The sequence below is a fragment of the Acinonyx jubatus genome, chromosome A1, assembly GCF_027475565.1.
Source record: "Acinonyx jubatus isolate Ajub_Pintada_27869175 chromosome A1, VMU_Ajub_asm_v1.0, whole genome shotgun sequence".
NCBI lineage: Eukaryota > Metazoa > Chordata > Mammalia > Carnivora > Felidae > Acinonyx > Acinonyx jubatus.
The window spans coordinates 49,163,775-49,183,141 of NC_069380.1; the positions used below are offsets into that span (position 1 = coordinate 49,163,775).

Genomic DNA, 19,367 nt, shown 5'->3' on the forward strand with positions numbered 1-19,367 from the left:
AGGCTATTCATATTTGACTTACACGGTTTTTATTAAACGTTAAATGAGATCACATATGTAAAGCACATAATTGGTTCCTATTATCACCATCATGCTATTCAGTCCTCAAAAGAAACCTATAAGCTATCTATATCATGCATCATCTCCATTTTAAAGATGAAAAAACTGAGGTTCAAGAATGTTAAGCAACATCACCTGGCTAATAGGGAAAACTTCCAATTCCGCTTTTAATTTACGGTCCGCAATCTAATTTCAGAGAACTCCAGAGGGACTCCCAGAGTAGGTGCCGAAATCCTTCTCAGCTGCCTTGTGCTAACTGAATGTTCTACTTATTCTCCAGGATATTCAAGAATATGAGTGATGGGGTGTGTGTGTGTCTATGTGTGTGTGTGTGTGTGTTGTGGTGGGGGTGGGAAGTTGGAGATAGCAGTAGTCATCAATGGTCAACATAAGCAAAGATGCAGAATTGGGAATAAACCATGATCGCTGATCCTAGATTCATAGAGGTTTTAGAGTTTAAAGCAGATTACGCAAATTCTTAGCCTTTCGGCCAACCTGGCCTACCCATGTATTTAAAACCAAACAAGGAAAACAAAACAAACTATATCAAAAACTGAGTAAGAATGCATTTAGATACGTTTTAGATGTTACAGTGTGTCATTGTCCCCACATTCCTTTTTCATTTCACCCGGCCAATTGGCACATTTATCTGAAACTTGCAAGACACAGGTTTCAACTTTTGGCTGAAAGTGACCTTATAGAGTCTGTTATTTAAAATAAGACCTAAGTAGGTTAAGTGCCTGGCTTATAGAAACATGGCTAGATTATGGTAGTCATGACTTCTGATCAAGTGGGGAGAATTATTAAGCTGTCCCACAAGCAGATGAGGCCAAATAATGTAAGGTTAGGATATGTTCTTAAGTACTGCAAAATGCATATGTTTTGCAATGGTGGTTTGGCAATGAGATGCAGGTTCCAGGCAGGTGATGACAGGATCCATATCCATACAGTAGGAAGACAGCTAGACGTATTCCTATTTAGATAAATAATATAAGACAGTGAGTAGTCACAGTGGTACACCACAAATGAGTTACAGGTGTACAGAGAAATTGATCCCCATAGTTTTCTAGGGAAAACTGGGTGGCCCTGAGCCTAGAAGATTCCCTGGGCTGGTTAACACTGTGAGGACAACCTTATTTGATTGGCAGGTGTTATACAAATGCTGCATTTTATCCATTGTTAGATTCCTATTTTTTCACATTTGACATCTCAGCAATCACAATGCACATTGCATCAGATGGCTTCTTATAGTGACAGGTAGCCAGGCAGCAGCTGTGACCCAGTTATTTTTGTTAGTGCATGCATGAACTTGGTCACAGCTGATCAGCACTTCTGCTGAGTTATGGGTATTGTTGGCTGTATACTTACTATATTTAACTGCCATGTAAAGTGTTTTTAGAAAGATTATGCTTTGACTTGGCCTAACAAAAGTTACTAGGTATGAAAATAGAACAATGGGTATCAGTAAGGCAAATATGGCTCATTGGAGTAATGACCAAAAATCCATGTTTTCTTACAAAACAACCCAATAATTTACAGTTCCTAAAAATAGGTAGATGGCCTTGAGTAGATAAAACAAAAAGGTAGTTTATTCCGGTTTAAGGTTGGAATAATTGCCAAATCGCTCAGAATATAAGAATGAAACCTATAAGGATGAGAGAGCAGGTTTTGAGACACAACAACTTTTGTTAAGACATCAAACATCACTTTGTCAGAAACACCCTGCTATTTTTGAGTAGAAGTTATTGAATTTTCATCAGTGGCTGAGAAAACGAATTAGTGAGTTTAGTCAAGTAAGAAATGGTGACAAACCTTGATATTCTTTGACAACCATCGAAATCAATCTGTCAGTGTTAAAGTCAATAAAAGTGCATGGATTATTTGATATTGCTGATCTGTATCACGTGGGGAGAAAGGTTGGGAAACACTGGAATACATAATAAATTCTACAGGGGCTTTAAGAAAGAATTTTAGGATGGATCAAGGATGAAAAGATGTGAAATTACAGCCAAAAACAACTTGAAAAATGTCCAGACTCATTCATGATCAATGCAAATAAAATGAGATATTTTACAATGCACTAAGTTCTAGGATTTTTCTCTCTTTTAGACTCCTCTCTCATGCTCCTCACTTACCTCCTTTTTTTTCTTTTTATCCCCTCCTTCTCATCCTCTGTCTCTCTCTCATTGTCCCCTTCCTTCTCCAACCCTCCTCACACTCTTCTCTCAGGAAGAGACGTGCAGTAACGATATGCTGTTGCTTGTTTTCCTGCCAACTTGGATGTCCCTGGGTCTCAGTCTCCAACCTAAGTGGTTCATCAGTGGTGTGGAATTTTTCTGGATGGACAGTTCAGAGGAATTCTGGCACCTGCTGTTGTAACAATACTTTGTAGCCTCCTCCAATCCCCAGCCTATCTTCTGAGTACCCTTCTCTAACTGTCAGCACGTTCACTGCTCTTGTCTCTTTCCGGCTTTGAAAAGAATTCTAGATCTGGCTGCAGGAAATATAGGTTGAAGTCCCATTCTGCCACCTGTGAAACCTTGGGAAACAATTTAAACTCTCCAAGCGGTAGCTACTGTGTTTGTAATATGGTGACATCTCTCTCTCTCTTACCTGCCTGCTTGTCAGACTGTAGTGAGGATCAAACAAATGCGTGAGAAGGGTCAAAGTTTCTATGAAGAGTAAAGCCTGAATTAAGTCTGAATATATATTATTGTTTCATTGCTATAATAACATCTCACTTAGTTAACATAGTTGGACAGTTCACTAACAAATTAAATTGTATTAACATATACATTTAAAAATTTCTGGAGGTAAAACTACACATCTTTATTTGGCTATTAGAATTTGAGCAAGTGTATCAATTACCTATATTCCTTTTAATTTGATTATTTAAAGTTTTGGCAGGTATAGTAATTAGTTGCTGCTAATTAGTTTGTTCTTACAAACTACCCCTTCCCCAACACACACAAATTCCCAATGTCCTACTACAAGCAAATATTTATTTAGCTTACATTTCTCAAGGGTTAGTGATGGGTTGGCCAGTCTAGGCTGGGCTCAGCTGAGGTGGTTCCGCTGTGCTCCAAGTGTCTTTTGCTGTGTTTCTGGGACCAGCAGGCTAGCCCAAGCACATTCTTCTCAAGGCAGTGGCAGAAATGCAAGACAACACGCAGAAATACAAGCTCATTAAGGCCTAGACTTGGAACAGGCACGCTATTATTTCTGCCCTACTGTATTGACTAAAACAAGTTACATGGCTGAACTAGGTGTCAAGGAGTGGAGAAATAACACACCTGATTTTCATTATTTGTGGTAGTTATGGTCTGTAAAGTCACCATGAATACTGCTTTAGTAAATACAGAACCACTGCTCCCAGGGGAAACATCGGTTAGGTTCCTGTGAGCCTCTGATAACATTTGCATCAACAGATCGATACATAACCTTGTTTTATGTGTTTCTTTTTAAAGACACCTCACCTGATATACATTGTTGAATCATTAACATCAAATTCCTGGCCGACAGCACCATAACTCATGCCTGAAGGAACAAATCTAACACATGTATTTTTGGTATAAGGCACATCACAGCCCTCTTGTGTTTGGGAACATCAGACAGAATGTCTGCACAATGCTTGGGGCCATATATACACTGAAATCATCAATAAAAAGTGCAAAAATGCAAAAAAAAAATATATGGCACTAAATAGACTGCAAAAAGGACACTTGTTTCTAGGATGAGACCTGAAACAAGAAGGCAGAATATTGCCTGTTCACTCTCAGCTGGGAACTCAAGTTTTTTGCCACTACACATGTCTGCAAATAACTGTGGGAGTATTAATTTGGGGGACACAAATAATGTTAGCAGGTAGGCAGATTCAAAGTGCAGAATCCATGAATAATGGGGATCAGTGCTACTTTGTCCTTTAGTGGAAAAATTTTAAAGGAGGTAGATGAAGGGAGAGTTAAAAAAAATAGGGCCTATAATGCCTAATCTTGAGATCCATCTCAGATGTATTGAATCAAATCTGCATTTCAGACCCCCAGATGTTTTTGTACGCACATTCAAGTCTGAAAAGTACTTCCCTTTAATATGATGATAGGTACATTCATGCCAGAGAGTGGAAGTTAAACCCTACAAAAATTAGGGCCCTAGTGCAGAATTGTTATGAGTCTAAAAGTTTGGGGCATACAGGAACAACCTTTTTAAGGTGAAGAGTAACTTATTTCATCTTGCAACTCCTATAATGGAAAAGAGGTAGAGTAATTGGGCCTCTTTGGCTTTTCGAGAGCAGCATATGTGACCCTGGAAATTACAGCTATAACACATTTATTGGGTAGCATGGACGGCTGACGGTTTGAGGGGGTCCCTGAGCAAGACAGTGCTCTGCAGCAAGTCCGTGCAGAAAGGCCAGCTGCCTTGCTGTTTGGCCCTATGTCTCAGCAGATCCACGGGTACTAGAGATGTCCATGGTGAGTGAGTAAGGGTGTATGTGGACTCTTAGGTAACCCTAACAGGAGAATCACAGGGAAGAACCTCAGGGCTCTGGAGCAAGGCCATTCACTAAAAGCAGGCCATTTGAAAAGCAGCCCTGGCATGCCACTGAAAGCCTGGCCATAAAACTCAAGCATGATGCAACTATAGCTGCTTATCATGAGCTGGACATTTCAGACTTACCAACTCACTCTAGGGGGGTTTAACAGCAATCTGTCAGATGGATAAGGAGAAAGAGGAATCAAAGTTTTGGAAATTCCTTGGAGGTCAAACATCGGTGGCCAGAATATGAGTGGGAAAGTTGGAAGTTCTTCGAGAAAGGCAAACTCAGCACAATAAAATTATTCCTTTTTTTTTCACTCATAAAAGCTCCTCTCCCTGAATGCCTTCTATTGGGAGCAGAGTGGTAAATGCACTCTACCCCAAGTCAGATCTCTGGAGTTATCATTGACAATTTAGGCTCACCAAAGGGATATCCTATTAAAATGGTTTCTATTTAATTTGTGCCTCCTTCTCCATCTCCGTGGTTTATTGCCTTAATTCTCTCATCATTTCACCCTTGCAAATATCCTACATTATTGACAAATTAAGTTTCTGCATATCTGATGATTCTCTTCATTCCTCAAGTATTTATCGAGCATCTATTATGTATCAGGCACTGGGGTAGGCTTTGGGGAAACAGTGTGAAGAATTTAAAAAGACACTCCTGCGAGCCTCATGGAATTTGCAGGCTGGTGGAAGAGAGATATGAAAATCCTGCTTAAAAGCCTTCAGTGGTACCCTGCTGTTTACAGAGTGAAGCCCAGATGCCTTGATGGGACTGTCCCTCCTTACCCCTCCAGCATCACCTCCAACCAAAGCCCTTCAACCTTGCAGACTCTGCAGCCACAGTGCACACTTCACTTCTTCTGAGCATAATCAGATATGCAGAAACTTAATTTGTCAATAATGTAGGAAATTGCAAGAGTGAAATGAGAGAATTAAGGCAATAACCATGGAGATGGAGAACGAGGCACAGATTAAACAGAAACCGTTTTAAGAGGGTATCCCTTTGGTGAGCCGAAATTGTCAATGATAACTCCAGAGATTTGACCTGGGGTAGAGTGCATATTACATTTCAAGGGCCCTCTCCAGCTTTACACCTTTTGCAGGGAACCTCTGGACACACCTCCCCTCTTTAGCTGCACGTCTCTTCAGTTCTACATCTCATGCTACCACTATCATATATGTATCATACTTCGTTGCAATTTTTCATTCTTCTGCCCACCTCTTCTACTCTACGGTGAGTGCAGTGTCTGATTCATAATAGGTGCTTGACATTTTTTTCATAAATAACTAAATAGGTATATAGAGAGCAACCCCCCTCCCCCCTCCCCCCGACACACACACACACACACACACACACACACACACACACACACACTCTGCAATAGCAGATAAGGCTAACATATCACCTCTGCACCGTGGCAAAGGAGCTTTTGGGACTTGACTCCTGGGCATTCACTGGCCTTCAGGCCTCCTGATGCATGCATGGCAATCCCGTTGTTCGATCTTAGAATAGGACTCAGTGGCGCGCCCCGTAGCGCCTCCGGCTGAAGCTGCAGGAACGGGAGGGCGCCCGCGAGCATGAGGTCCCAGGCCCGCGCAAGGCGCAGGCGTAGCACGCGAGCGCTAGGCTCGGATGGGAACAGTCCAAGTGAGAGGGGAGCTAGCTGTGGATTCAGATTCTTTTTCCTTTTTCAGTACGGAGATGGCTTCTCTTGTCTTCTCCGATTGTATCTTAATTTAAAATGTAAGACTTGAGTGTGGCTCTGCAGGGAACGAGAAAAGCACTAGAGTGTTTTGTCAAGCTGTTTTTCGTTCTTCAGCACCCCTCCCTGGGGGGGTGGAGGAGGGTTGGACGGTCCCAGGTCAGAGCGCGCGGGGGCGGAAGCGGCGGCGGCTGCTGCTGTCAGAGCTGGAGAGGGGCCGGACGGAGCGGCCATGGAGGGTCAGCGTTGGCTGCCGCTGGAGGCCAATCCCGAGGTGTGCGCTGCTTGGATCTCGGCTTGAGGCCGCGGGCATGGGCGGAGGGAAGCGGGATGCCGCGGCTAGTCCAGAGCAGTTTGTTTCTATAAATTGTGTTCTCTGTTCCGTTTTCAGGTCACCAACCAGGTGAGTGAGGTGTCTGTCGCTGGGGACCCCGGAGCCCTCCCTGCCTGCCTGCACCTCTGATCCTCCTAGGAATCTGGAATTAGATTCAGTGAGGGCTCCTCTTGCTCTGCTTCATACGGGTGTGCCCCCTTTACGGCCGTATCCCTACCACCTAATTCCTGGAGATGCTCCCGGCTGTTTCAGCCCTTCCTCTGGAGCCATTCCCCTGTCATCCTGGGGTCTGGGTCTGAGGCTTGTGGCACATTGACCCTGTATTCCTATTTCTCTTCCCTCTTCGTTTTGTCTCCTGTTAGTGCCAATTCCATAATTTCCCAACTCCTGTACCTTCTGGGTGACTAATTTGTCTACACTACCTGACTCCAAGCTTTGAAAACTCGCCCACCCAGTCCTTGTAATTTCATCCACCGCCTGCACTATGAAATCATCTTCCAATCATCTTCTCTTGCTCCATCAAGTCACTTGTCTTCCCCGCCACGCCCCCTTTCTCTTCCAGTCCCTTAAAACTGGAATTTAGTTGTTTCTATACCATAGAAAGCTCAGTATAATAGTTCCCACGCCATTCTTGGCCCACCTACAAACACTTCAAGTTCGTCTGGGTATTGAAGGTTCAAGTTTGGGGTGGGAAACGAGATCACCTCCCAGCCACTCCATTAAAAGTTATTGTGCTACCAGGTATAAACTTTTGATTTGCTCAGGTGTATTTTATCTTAACCTGTTTTAAATTCTCATCAGCTCATTTTCTTTTTATGGCCCTTTTAGCTTGTCATCTGATGTACGTTCCCGCCCACCCCCCCCCCCCCCCATAATTTTCCTTTTCATCATCAAGGAATAATGATTCATCACATACTTGATTTTTGGTTTTCAAAGCTTGTAGAAAAATTCCTTATATACAGAAAGTAGATAGAAACGCTTTATCTTAATGTTGACAGTAAATCTTTCATCTTATGCAGTTTATTTTATGTTTTTGAAATGACTCTGGAACTCTTGTCTCTTTAGTAATCCTGAGATGTACAAAACTTAAAACCCTGCATATATCTTTTATATTGTGCTTTAGATGGCATTCTCTATATGTATGTTAATTTTCTTTTGTTTCCCCCTTTTGAAATTTGCTGTTCATTTTTTTCCTTAAAATAGTTTCACCCCTTTGTAAAGAGAGAAAAATCTTTAGGCTGAAGAAATCATTTGCACCTTCTGATTTAGTCCATAGGGGAGACCTAATCCAAAGCTGTTTTTATACCTTTGTGAAAAATCAATTTACCATATATCTGAACTTTGTTCTTTTCCATTGATCTTTGTGTCTGTTCTTTTCCCGATACCACATTGTTTTGATTATTGTAGTTTGGTAGTAAATCTTGAAATCAAATAGTATGAATCCTCCCACTTTGTTCATTTTTGAAATTGTTTTAGTTACTTTGCCTTCCCATATAAATTTTAGAATCGACTTGTCAAGTTGTACAAAAAAATCATGGTTTTGATGGTAAATGTGTCTAAATATATAGATTTAGTTTGGGGAAAACTAACATCTTAACAGTATTGAGTCTTGTATTCCATTAAGATAGTATATCTCATCATTTGCTTAGGTCTTTGATTTCACTCAACAGTGTTTTGTAGTTTCAGCGTATAGTTCTTGCATGTATTTTGTTAGATTTATACCTAAATATTTGTTACTATTGTAAATGACACTGTTTTAAAATTACAATTTCGAATTGTCCATTGCTATGTGTAGAAATATAGTTGATTTTTGTATGACGGCTTGTATCCTACTAACCTGCCAAATGCGCTTATTCTGGTGGCTTTTTTGTCGATGTTTTGGGATTTTTGTATATAGACAATCATATTCTGTGTGAATAGACTGTTTTTTACTTCTTCCTTTTCAATCTGTGTGCTTTTTATTTCTTTTTCTTTTTTGCATTCGTTGGGACCTTTAATACAAAGTTTTCCGCCTTTGGTGGAAAACATTTGATCTTTCATCATTAAATATGTTAATTGTAGGGCTTCGGTAAATGCTTTTTGTCAGATAAAGAAGTTTCTTTCTTTTCCTAGTTTACTGAGAGTTCTTATCATGAATCCATGTTTAATTTTCTTAAATGGCTTTTCTGCATCCTTTGAGATACTCTTTTAAGAAATAATACCAATTGTATATAAACATAGAAGAGGAGGGACCCTTACCAATTCATTTTATGGCCAGCATTACCAGACAAGCCATAATAAGAGTAACTGCAGACCAGTATCCTTCATGGGATCTAAAAATCTTTAGCAAAATATTAGCAAATTGAGTGTAGCAATGTATAAAAAGAATACTATTTCATGACTAAGAGCAGTTTATCCAGGGATTGCACAGCTGGGTTCACCATTCAAAAGTCAATCAATGTAATTAGCCATATCAAGAGACAAAACTATTTTTGGTGATATTATTTGTTAATAAGATATAAATTTATTTAACTGGAAACATACATATTGTGATCCAGCTGCCAATGGACCTTGTTCCTAGGTAATCTTAATATTAACTATAAAACACATTCACTTTAAAGAGACACAAACAAACACACATGCACATTTACTTATTCACATAGATTAAATGATATTTGCGGAGCACCTTTTCAAATGCCAGGTTATTCTTTGGTGGTTATTCTTTGAGAAGGAGCTGGTTATTCTTTGGTGATTAAAATATTCATGGTTTTCTGCTTTTCAGTGGGAAGATAGACAATAAACAAGTAAGCAAACAATTAGCAATTGTTTTAAGTGCAATGAAAAAAATTAATAGGGCACTGTGATCAAAACCATCAGGAGAAACATAATAGGTTAGTTGGTGACAGGAGGCCAGTCTGAGGTGGCATAAACAGGGAAAAAGATGTTATTTAGTGTATGATTTGACACTATTTCTGGCTTGTTTTGGCAGGGTTCAGTTTGTTTTAAATTTATTAAAGAAGTAATGTGATTTTAGGGCAGAATGAGCAAATATTTTAGAAGTGATTGGTTTTAACCAAAATTTTTGTGGTTGGTTTTAATTCTTTATATGTTAGTGACAAAACTGAGACTAGAAAATGAACAGAAATTTGATAACTGACTTAGAATTTGGAGACTAAATTAAGCCACAGAATAAACCCGAACAATATCCATCCCCACACTCTCTATTTCTTCAACTTAATGGAATCTTAGGTATTTTACTTGTTACAATTTGGTAGTTGCATACGTTATTATACTCTTAGTTTTATGTTCTAATGATGCCTAGTTTGTAGGAAAATGATTGACATATTTATTATATAGAGATCATTATTAACTGTTAGACATTAACTAGTAACCATGTGTCTCAGTAGGTGTGGTAAGCAGTGATTTTTCTTGTTGATTAATGTGCTGTCAATCCATTCTAAGGATATTTTATCATGTTACAGGTAGGACTTACCCGGAATAAAATCAGTTAGGTGATAAAAAAAAATTATTCTCATTTAACTTCTAGTTACTCTCTACTTCTTCTAGCAATTACTGCTTATATATATTTATTAGTAGTAATATCAAGTACTAAATAAGCATAATTTCTGTTACAATCTAAATCATTAACAAATGAGTAATAAGGTGGAGTCTGTCACTGCCCTGAGCATGCCATTAAAGACCAGAAAAAGTGGCTTAAAACAAATTTGAAAGGAAAGTGAATGTTATCTTTCTGTTTTCTTAAATTTACAAAATCAGAGTTTTTGTTATTTGACTGTCATCTAAAAAAGGAGGAAGAATTCATTGTAAGTTAGGGGCAGAGGGTAACAGTTGTTCAGGTAGAGAAGTCTAGTTTGTGTGCAAAGACCTGGAGGGAAGAGGTGGTTATAGACTCTTTGTTCATTGTGGCTAAAGTTAGAGAACACCGTATAAAAGAAGATACTTCAGTGAAAGAAAAGTAAATAGGGATGAGAGCAGCCTGGAGCTTTGCGCGTGGGTTCTGGCCATGTGAATTTGAACAATGCTATAATCTCCCAGACTCCGTTTTCTCATTGGTAAAAGGATCTAATAAAAGCTACGTTGCTCCTTGCAGTAAAGGTGAAGTATATTAAAGCTTCTAGCATGCTTTCTGATACGTGATACTTTTAAAAAATATTTACAAATAATTTTAAATGGTGTTTATTTGGTGGAAAAATTTATCATTGGACCATAGAATTAAAAAAAAAAGTTGCCTCATATTTTAAGGGCACATATCCTAAATTACTCATTTTTCTTGATTGGCCAAAATTACAGTGGCATTGTGAAAATTTAGTGGGCTAATCGGTCAGATTTCTGTTATTACCCAATGTTTAGAAAGGCCAGATTGGTATTAGGTTGTAAATCCTTTTATCTCACTTGATGCAAACTGCATGCTTCTATTGTGTAGAGATGGCTTTGGAAATGCATATACAGAATACTCTGTGGGTAGTCTGGAGAAATTTTTTTGGAATAGTTTTAAGCTAATTACTTTGAGTTTTTCTCCCAGTTTTGTAAATTTAACTAAAACATGTGTATCAGTTCTATAGATTTTTATAACTTACAAACTACATATAACTATTATAAAAATAACACATTTTTTAAAACTGGAAAATAAGAAGTTGAGTTCACATCACCCAAGCTAACTGCAGTCAATATTTTTATGTATGTATGTATGTATGTATGTATTTTTAAGCAGTCAATATTTTAGAGAATTTCCTTCCAATCATTCTCTATTTACATAGGATAATTTTAAACACAGATGCGTTTGTTTAATTATCAAAGTAGGACAGCTTCACGATTAAAAAAAAAAGAGAGAAGTAAAAGTTGAAGACCTTCTTCCCCACCCTTTCTCCACTTCCCAGAGGTAGTTACTATTAATAGCTGCTTTTGTTTTTTCATTCATAGATGACTTCCTGTGTGAATCTTACAGCAATCCGGAATCAGAGGATGCAACAAATGTACTTGATAGATATTGATTGGCCTTTTTATGTCAATCTCTTTGAGATTAGCAGTATGAATAAAAATTTAAGTGTGATTCCAGTTAAAATGTAGCCATTTTTATGTTAATGTAGTCATTCATTCCTCAGTTACTAATCATTCTTTCTACAGTGGCTGCCTTGGATCTTAGTATTTTTCATCCTTAATAGCTTTGGCTGACCTGGAGTAAGACTGTCCCTAAAATGTTTCACTGTTACTTCCAGTTTGCAGCACAGATGTGTTTCTCTGTTACGTGTACCATGCTGTTTTATAATTTTATGACAGTATGACTTTTTGGGGTGTATAAAATTAACAAATTTAAATCCTCTTATCAGGATTTATGATTCTTTTCCCTTTAGAGCTTTCAATCCTAGGCAGATAGTATTCTCCTATCCAGGTTCTAACCAGGCTCAACCTTCCCTAGCTTCTAAGCTCAGAGGAGACCAGGGCACCTTCAGGGTGGTATGGCTATAGACTGGGCAGGCAGTGTTCTGTGTTGATTAAATGAATGCCTGGTCTTCGATTAGAAGCCAAATATATCTTTCCTCCTTATTTAACATGACATAAATACAAATGAATATATTTTAAATTTTTTAAAATATATTTATTTACATTTTGAGAGAGAGAGAGGGGGACAGAGAATCCGAAGCCTGCTCGAGCTGACAGCAGCGAGCCTGATGCAGGGCTCGAACTCATGAACCATGGGATCATGACCTGAGCAGAAGTTGGACACTCAACCGACTGAGCCACCAAATGAATATGTTTTAAATATTCATGATAAATATAGCTTAATGGACATCCATAGACATATAGATGGCAAGATTATCTGTTAAAATAGGGATGTGATCTTCAGTTCAACAAATAAAACTTGAGTGTCTTTGGGTTAGCCAGGTACAGTGCTAGGCGATGGGATTAAAAAGATGATTAAGACACAGTTCCTTCCCTTGACTTGTGGGTCAGTTTTAATTCTTTCTGGTTTCTAGATCAAATTGAATATAGAGAAGGGCATAGACTAAGGATTTTGGAGAAAGTGGAGGACAGAGAGGGAAGTAGTTTGGAGTACTTGAGTGAACTTTATTAAAAGTGTAGAATCAGATGAAGAATAGGTATGCTATAGAAGAGTCCATTGATTTCTGTGGCCTCAGACTTTGGAAAGCATGTGACTTAAAGAAACTCATAGGTGTTGAGTACATTCTACCAAGAGTCTTTTAATTCAATATATTTCGTATTAAACCTATCTAGGACCTTCTTTTTGACCAACCATATTATCATTAGAGTTTCTTTGCCAGGCCGAGAAGCAGAGTGATGGAAAGTAGCCCTTTAACTGGGAAAGTCTTTTCTTACAGAACCTGACTGTGTGAGATTAATGGCACTGTTCATGTGACATAACATGCTTTCTGTTGGTTTTATAAGATCTCAATTGATGGTCCAAGTACATGTGATCATTCTTCAAGGAGAAATACTCAAGGCACCTTAGTTTCAAACTTCAGATAGTGTTAGACTGGTAGATAACTTATATTCTTGAAGTAAGGAATAATGATGCATTTTTAATACATTTTTTTCCTCTCCTCCTTTTTTTCCCCTCTCACCTAAAACTTATTTTGTGATGGTGTACTTTTGTAAATCATCAGCTTCATTCAACACAAACATATATTAAGACTTTATTGGGAAATTGATATTATTCACATTACTTTTTCTTTTTCCCTCTGCAGTAGATTAGGGTCTGACATTTTATTTTCCTGTGAAATCTTAAGAGTTTAAAAAAATATTAATCTTCTGTTATACTCGTTTTACCAGGTATGAGAGACAGTGAAGTCGAGTGGGTTTCATTGTGTACTAGAGGTCAGGAAGCCAGTTTACTTCTAGCATTTTCTGGCATTCATATAATCACTTGGACTCTTTTGGCTTTATGTACTTTTTGCTCATTGATGTAATTTGTGATATCTGTCTATCTTTAAAACTCAGGCGTCATTTTTGGTAATTAGGATAAACTGTGTTGATCATCTAATATAATTGTTTATTTGGGAGAACTTAAAATACGTCTTCTTAAAAGTCATTGTAGTGAAAATGAGTTTAACATATCAACCAAGCTAAGCTGTATGTGTTTGGTGAAGTCCTGGCTTATTATGTTCAATCCCAAAGTAATGGATTTTGAAAAGGATTTTGCTTAATATAAACTTTTAATGTTTGTTAATTGATATAAATAAATTGCTATCTCTTCTCACCCTATTCGTAGAAAACCTTTACTTTTCTTGCTGAACATTAGTAATAAGTATACCTTGCATTCACTTTATTTATTAGATGTGCAGTAATACATGTTATTTCCCTGTTAATGTTGCAATGTTTGTTTGTTTTCAACTTTTACCAGTTTCTCAAACAATTAGGTCTACATCCTAACTGGCAGTTTGTTGATGTATATGGAATGGATCCTGAACTTCTTAGCATGGTACCAAGACCAGTGTGTGCAGTGTTACTTCTCTTCCCTATTACAGAAAAGGTACTTGTTAACTGAGATGAAGTCTCTGGTAAATGTAATGTTCTCTTTCAATGTTGAGTTAAAAACATGGTCTGCTTTAAGAATAAATGACTCCCTTCTTGCATAAAATGAGGAAATCTAGGGGCCCCTGGGTGGCTCAGTCGGTTGAGTGTCCAACTGTGGCTCAGGTCATGATCTCATGGTTTGTGAGTTCAGGCCCCGCGTCAGGCTCTGTGCTAACAGCTCGGAGCCTGGAGCCTGCTTTGGATTGTGTGTCTCCATCTCTCTCCCCCTTCCCTGCTTGGGCTCTGTCTCTCTCTCTCAAAAGTAAATAAACATTTTTACAATTTTTAAAAAATATGAGGAAATCTAAAAGACATCTTAGGGGCACCTGGGTGGCTCAGTCGGTTGACTGCCAGCTCTTGGTTTCAGCTCAGGTCATGATCCCAGGGTCCTTGGATCAAGCCCTACATCGGGCTGAGTGTGGAGCCTGCTTGGGATGCTCGCTCTCTCTCTCTCTCTCTCTCCCTCTCCCCCTCTCCCTCTCCCTCTTTCCCTTTCCCCCACTCACATGCTCTCTCTCTCTAAAATTAAAAACATAAAGGACATCTTAGAAACTTAGTTTTATTAAAGAGCTGATATTTAGATTTTGATTTATAAATTCACAATAAAGCCCTGAATTAGACTTTTAAACTTGGGTAGTTTTCTTCTTTTATAAAATATGATTAGTTTGCCTCAGCGTGTTTCGATATCACATTTAGTCACATTTTGATGTATATACTTTAGAAATGTTAAGTACTAGAATAATCTTAAATCTGTCTTAGAGAAGGTATAAATAAATAATATTCACATTTTAAGTATATGTGTAATTGTTTCCAATCCATAATTAAAAACAAGTCTTTAAGGAGGAAGGTATAATTAATGATAGGGGTTACATTATTTTCAGAATAAACTTGATATGTGTGGAAATCATTAAGTTTAAACAGCTTAATTGGCAGGTTTAGGATGTGTTGGGGATTATAATTATCTATTTTTAGAGTTTGATATTTAATTTCAAATCTCCATATTTCAGCCTTTTCTTAGAATGTCATATAGATATATGCATTTTGAAACCAACATTTTTAAGTTCATTGTGAAACAGCTTTTGAGACTATATCCTTCTGATTTCTATTTTTAAACTTAACAATAGGATGAACTTAGTAGCTGTGAAAGATGAAGAAGTGAATGTTTGGGAAGATGTGGGAGAAGTGTTGGTGACTTTGTCATATACATGCTCAGGCCATGTTATTTTTCAGGAATAAATGGAGCCAAGTCTCACAGAAATTAAGAATTAGGCTTTGTTCAGTCCTAGAAATTTCTGGATAATTTTCTTTATGCCATAACTAAGTAGCCTCAGTTTAATATAAACAAAAAATACTGAAATAGTTCTCTTTTCTAGTTAAAGTTCTACCAAACAAATTGTTTAATTAAAGAAGGGGTATTTCTTGGGGCACCTGGGCGGCTCAGTCCGTTAAGCGTCTGACTCTTGATTTTGGCTTATGTCATGATCTCATGGTTTCATGAGTTCAAGCCCCATGCCATGTCAGGCTCTGCGTTGGTGGTACAGAGCCTGCTTGGGATTCTCTGTCTTCCTCTCTCTATCCCTCCCCTTCTCGCACTATCTCGGTCTCTGTCAAATAAATAAAATTTAAAAAATTTTTAAAAAGAAGGGATATTTCTTCATATTTGCTGTTTGTAATATAGAATTCAAAGTTATTAATTTCTTAGTGATTATCCATTATTAGACCACACTACTTTTAATGGTGAGGTTGTAATTATTCTGAAATTTGAGGAGGGGTTAGGACACTTAAGTTTACTCTCTTAGTCCAATGTTATTCTCATTTTTTTTTTTTTTTGTTACTAAAGTAAGCCAATAGCTATCCCAGGACCCCAACTGTAAAGAATAATAAAAAGAAAAGAAAAAAAAAAAAGCTTAAAGCTTAGGCTTTCTTAGTTGGTGTTATACAAATGTGAGTTTATGGTCCAAGTTGGAAATTTCCCAAAACATTGAGATGTATGACCTACCTTTTTTTTTTTCCTTATTAAAGAATAAATTGGATTTGGTCTCCTTCATGTAGTGGGTCATCAGTTTTTAAAAAAGCATGTTGTCCTTATCAGTAGGACTCTTCATTTAGTGGATAACCCGTACTGAAAAGGTCATTGGACCCATTGTTAGAAAAAAACCACAATTCTAAAATATTAAAGCGAAGAATATAATGGCATCTGCCATGTTTGGTTGTTTCTTACAATTTGGCATATTTCCATTTCAGTTCATAAGGGACATATTAAAGTCACTCAAAGGGTATCTAGTGGATGTTTTAGGAGATACAAAGTGTTTCAGTCTTCTGTGTTCTGATTTAGAAAGTGATTATGTAATTGCACATGGCTAAAGCATACTAATACCAAAAGAACTGACATGGATACTTCGTTACTCTTTAAAGAAAGTCAGTTATGGTGATTTAAATGTGTGCCTCATTGTAGTGTATACTCACCAATGAATTGCAAGGGAAGAGGCTATAAATTTCTCTCTGATATTTTTGTCTCTTGACCCTGTGTTTTCACTTTAGTCTGCTGTTAATAACTTTTTCTCCTATGCTTGCTCTGTGTCATTTTAGGACTTTTCTTCTTAAATATTAAATCTTGAGAAGTTGCCAAATCTCATTTTGCTTTGTCAGCAAAGAACACTGATATTAAACAACGGTAAACTAAGCTGTAGGACCATATAAACATTTCAGCATAAGCTTACTATATTGAATCTTTTACAGTTTTTATCAGTTAAAGTCATATGAATGAATTAATGATTCAGAATTTATTCTGAAAATGTAAATTAAAAATTTGATTTTGAAGCAAATTCATAAAAATTATTATTTTTATTAATGTTTATTATTATTATTATTTTTTTTTTTTTTGAGAGAGAGAGAGAGAGAGACAGAGCACAAGTGGGAGAGGGGCGGAGAGAGAGGGAGACACAGAATCCAAAGCAGGCTCCAGGCTCGGAGCTGTCAGCACAGAGCCCGACACGGGGCTCAAACTCATGAGTCATGGGATCACGACCTGAGCTGAAGTCAGATGCTTAATTGGCTGAGCCACTCAAGTGCCCCCATAAAAATGATGTTTTAAGGCATATATACATTTGTTGTTAGAGGCAGTTTCTGAATTATGGGTTTACTGTAGACATCATTTGTCTCCTTAATTGCAAGGATCAGCCATCTTTTTCTGTGGAGGGCCAGATAATGAAGATTTTCAATTTTGCAGGCCTACAGAGTCTGTGGTAAAACTATTGTACTTTGCTTTTTAGTGTGAAAACAGCCATAGACAATACAAAAATAAAACTTTTCTTATGAGAACAGGCAGCGGGCCAGATTTGGCCACTAGGCTATAGTTTGCAGATTTCCTACTTTATTGGATTCTGAACATTATAGAACAAAACAATAAAATCATCTTTCTACTCTCTCCCTCCTCCTTCTCATCACTCGTTTTTTAACCTCTTTATTATTTTTAACCTTTTTTTTACAATTAGGAAAATGAGACACAGAGTCATTAAGTAACTTGTGAAATAATAATCACACAGCAAGTAATAATGGAGCCAGGATGTGGGCTTAGGCAGTCAGGTGTAGAGCACAGACTTCTGACATTTATTATTCCCATATTGTTTTTAAATCAGTTATTAGAGATAATGGTGAACGTTTGTTATGAATACAATATGCTAAGAATTTGTTAGTATAGTATGATTTAACAGTATAGAAATGTAAAGAAAAGAGTGTTTTATTCTAAAGAGGTAAAAGTCCTCCAGTAATCTATGGTCGCAGAGATAACCTGTTAAATTTTTGTATACTCTTTCAGATTTTTCAATGCATACATAAAGTATATTTTTTAAAAACATAAATGAGAACCATGGTAATATATATTGACCTAGAACCACCCTATAATCATGGACAGATTTCTGAGTCAGAATATATAAATCTATTTTATTCTTTTTTAAGTGCTTTATAGGATTCCATTAAGATATGCTGTAGTATGTTAACCAAATGCCCATTAATGGGTATTTAGAAGTTTCCTGGTTTTGTGTTTGAGTACTTTTTAACGTATTGTTTTCATAAGTAGACTATTGACTTTTTTTTTAATAGTATGAAGTATTCAGAACGGAGGAGGAGGAAAAAATAAAGTCTCAGGGACAAGATGTTACGTCATCAGTATATTTCATGAAGCAAACAATCAGCAATGCCTGCGGAACAATTGGACTCATCCATGCTATTGCCAACAATAAAGACAAGATGCACTTTGGTAAATAATTTTTTATTACTGCTTGTCCATCACCTCCCCCCAACCCCAGCCACCAGAAGTCATGAGTTGACTTATTGAGCAGTAGGTGGTGCTGTGGTTCTTTCTTTTAAAGTATCAAATAAAGCATTTTCCTTTCTTTTTCTTCTTTTTTTCCCCTAGTGGGAATGTATATACTGTTAGAAGAAATATTAATCTTTCCCATTCTTTTATAATGTTGATAAAAAGAGGTTTCACAAAAAACTTAAAGCCTATCATTTATCCCAGTATTCTTATATTCCCAACTTAGCAGTGAAAGGGTTTTTATCTAAAAAAAAAAAGAGCATGCTTCTAGTATTTTCATATATCAGTGTCTTTGAGATAACAAACCTTCTCAATTTTATCTTCTTTAATATTCTCAGAATCTGGATCAACCTTGAAAAAATTCCTAGAGGAGTCTGTGTCAATGAGCCCTGAAGAACGAGCCAGATACCTAGAGAACTATGACGTCGGTACCTTCTTTCTGTCTCGATCTCATTTACGGGCAAAGTTTTGTGGGATTGTAGATACTTTTGGGATGTTTGTCTTGAAACTTTAGTTTTGAGCAATTATGGATTTTATTGTGTCCGTTAAAAAAGACCTTCTGTACTTCATGTAACATTACCTGAAATATCCATAAATGTTGATGAATTGCCACTTCTTTTCTACATCTAGAGCTGAATGACAGAAAAAAAGTTTGATTTACAAATTTTTTAAATATTTTATGATTGACTGTTCCTTACCACTCCCTCCCCATAGTAAATAGATGCCTGCCAATGCCCTGTATGTGTTTCACTGGGAATTTGGAACAAGGCTGAAGACCAGTGGAAAAAACAAAGGCTTAAGGCTAGATGTCAGATCATATGTAGTTATTCTATCAGCTTAGTAATGTTTTTGCCTGTGTGAAGACATAATCTACTTGTAC

General features: G+C 37.3%; 1 protein-coding gene across 2 annotated transcripts in view; it reads left to right on the forward strand.

Moving 5' to 3' along the window:
* The window catches only part of UCHL3 (ubiquitin C-terminal hydrolase L3), a 98,511-nt gene that overhangs the window by 50,002 nt on the left and 29,142 nt on the right, over positions 1–19,367 (forward strand). For both annotated transcript variants that reach the window (XM_027065023.2, XM_053216672.1), the window contains exons 2-4: positions 13,997–14,125; positions 18,271–18,427; positions 18,826–18,911. In XM_027065023.2, coding sequence (XP_026920824.1) covers positions 14,051–14,125; positions 18,271–18,427; positions 18,826–18,911 — 318 coding nt within the window. In that variant the 5' untranslated portion in view covers positions 13,997–14,050. The remainder of the gene's footprint in view (positions 1–13,996; positions 14,126–18,270; positions 18,428–18,825; positions 18,912–19,367) is intronic.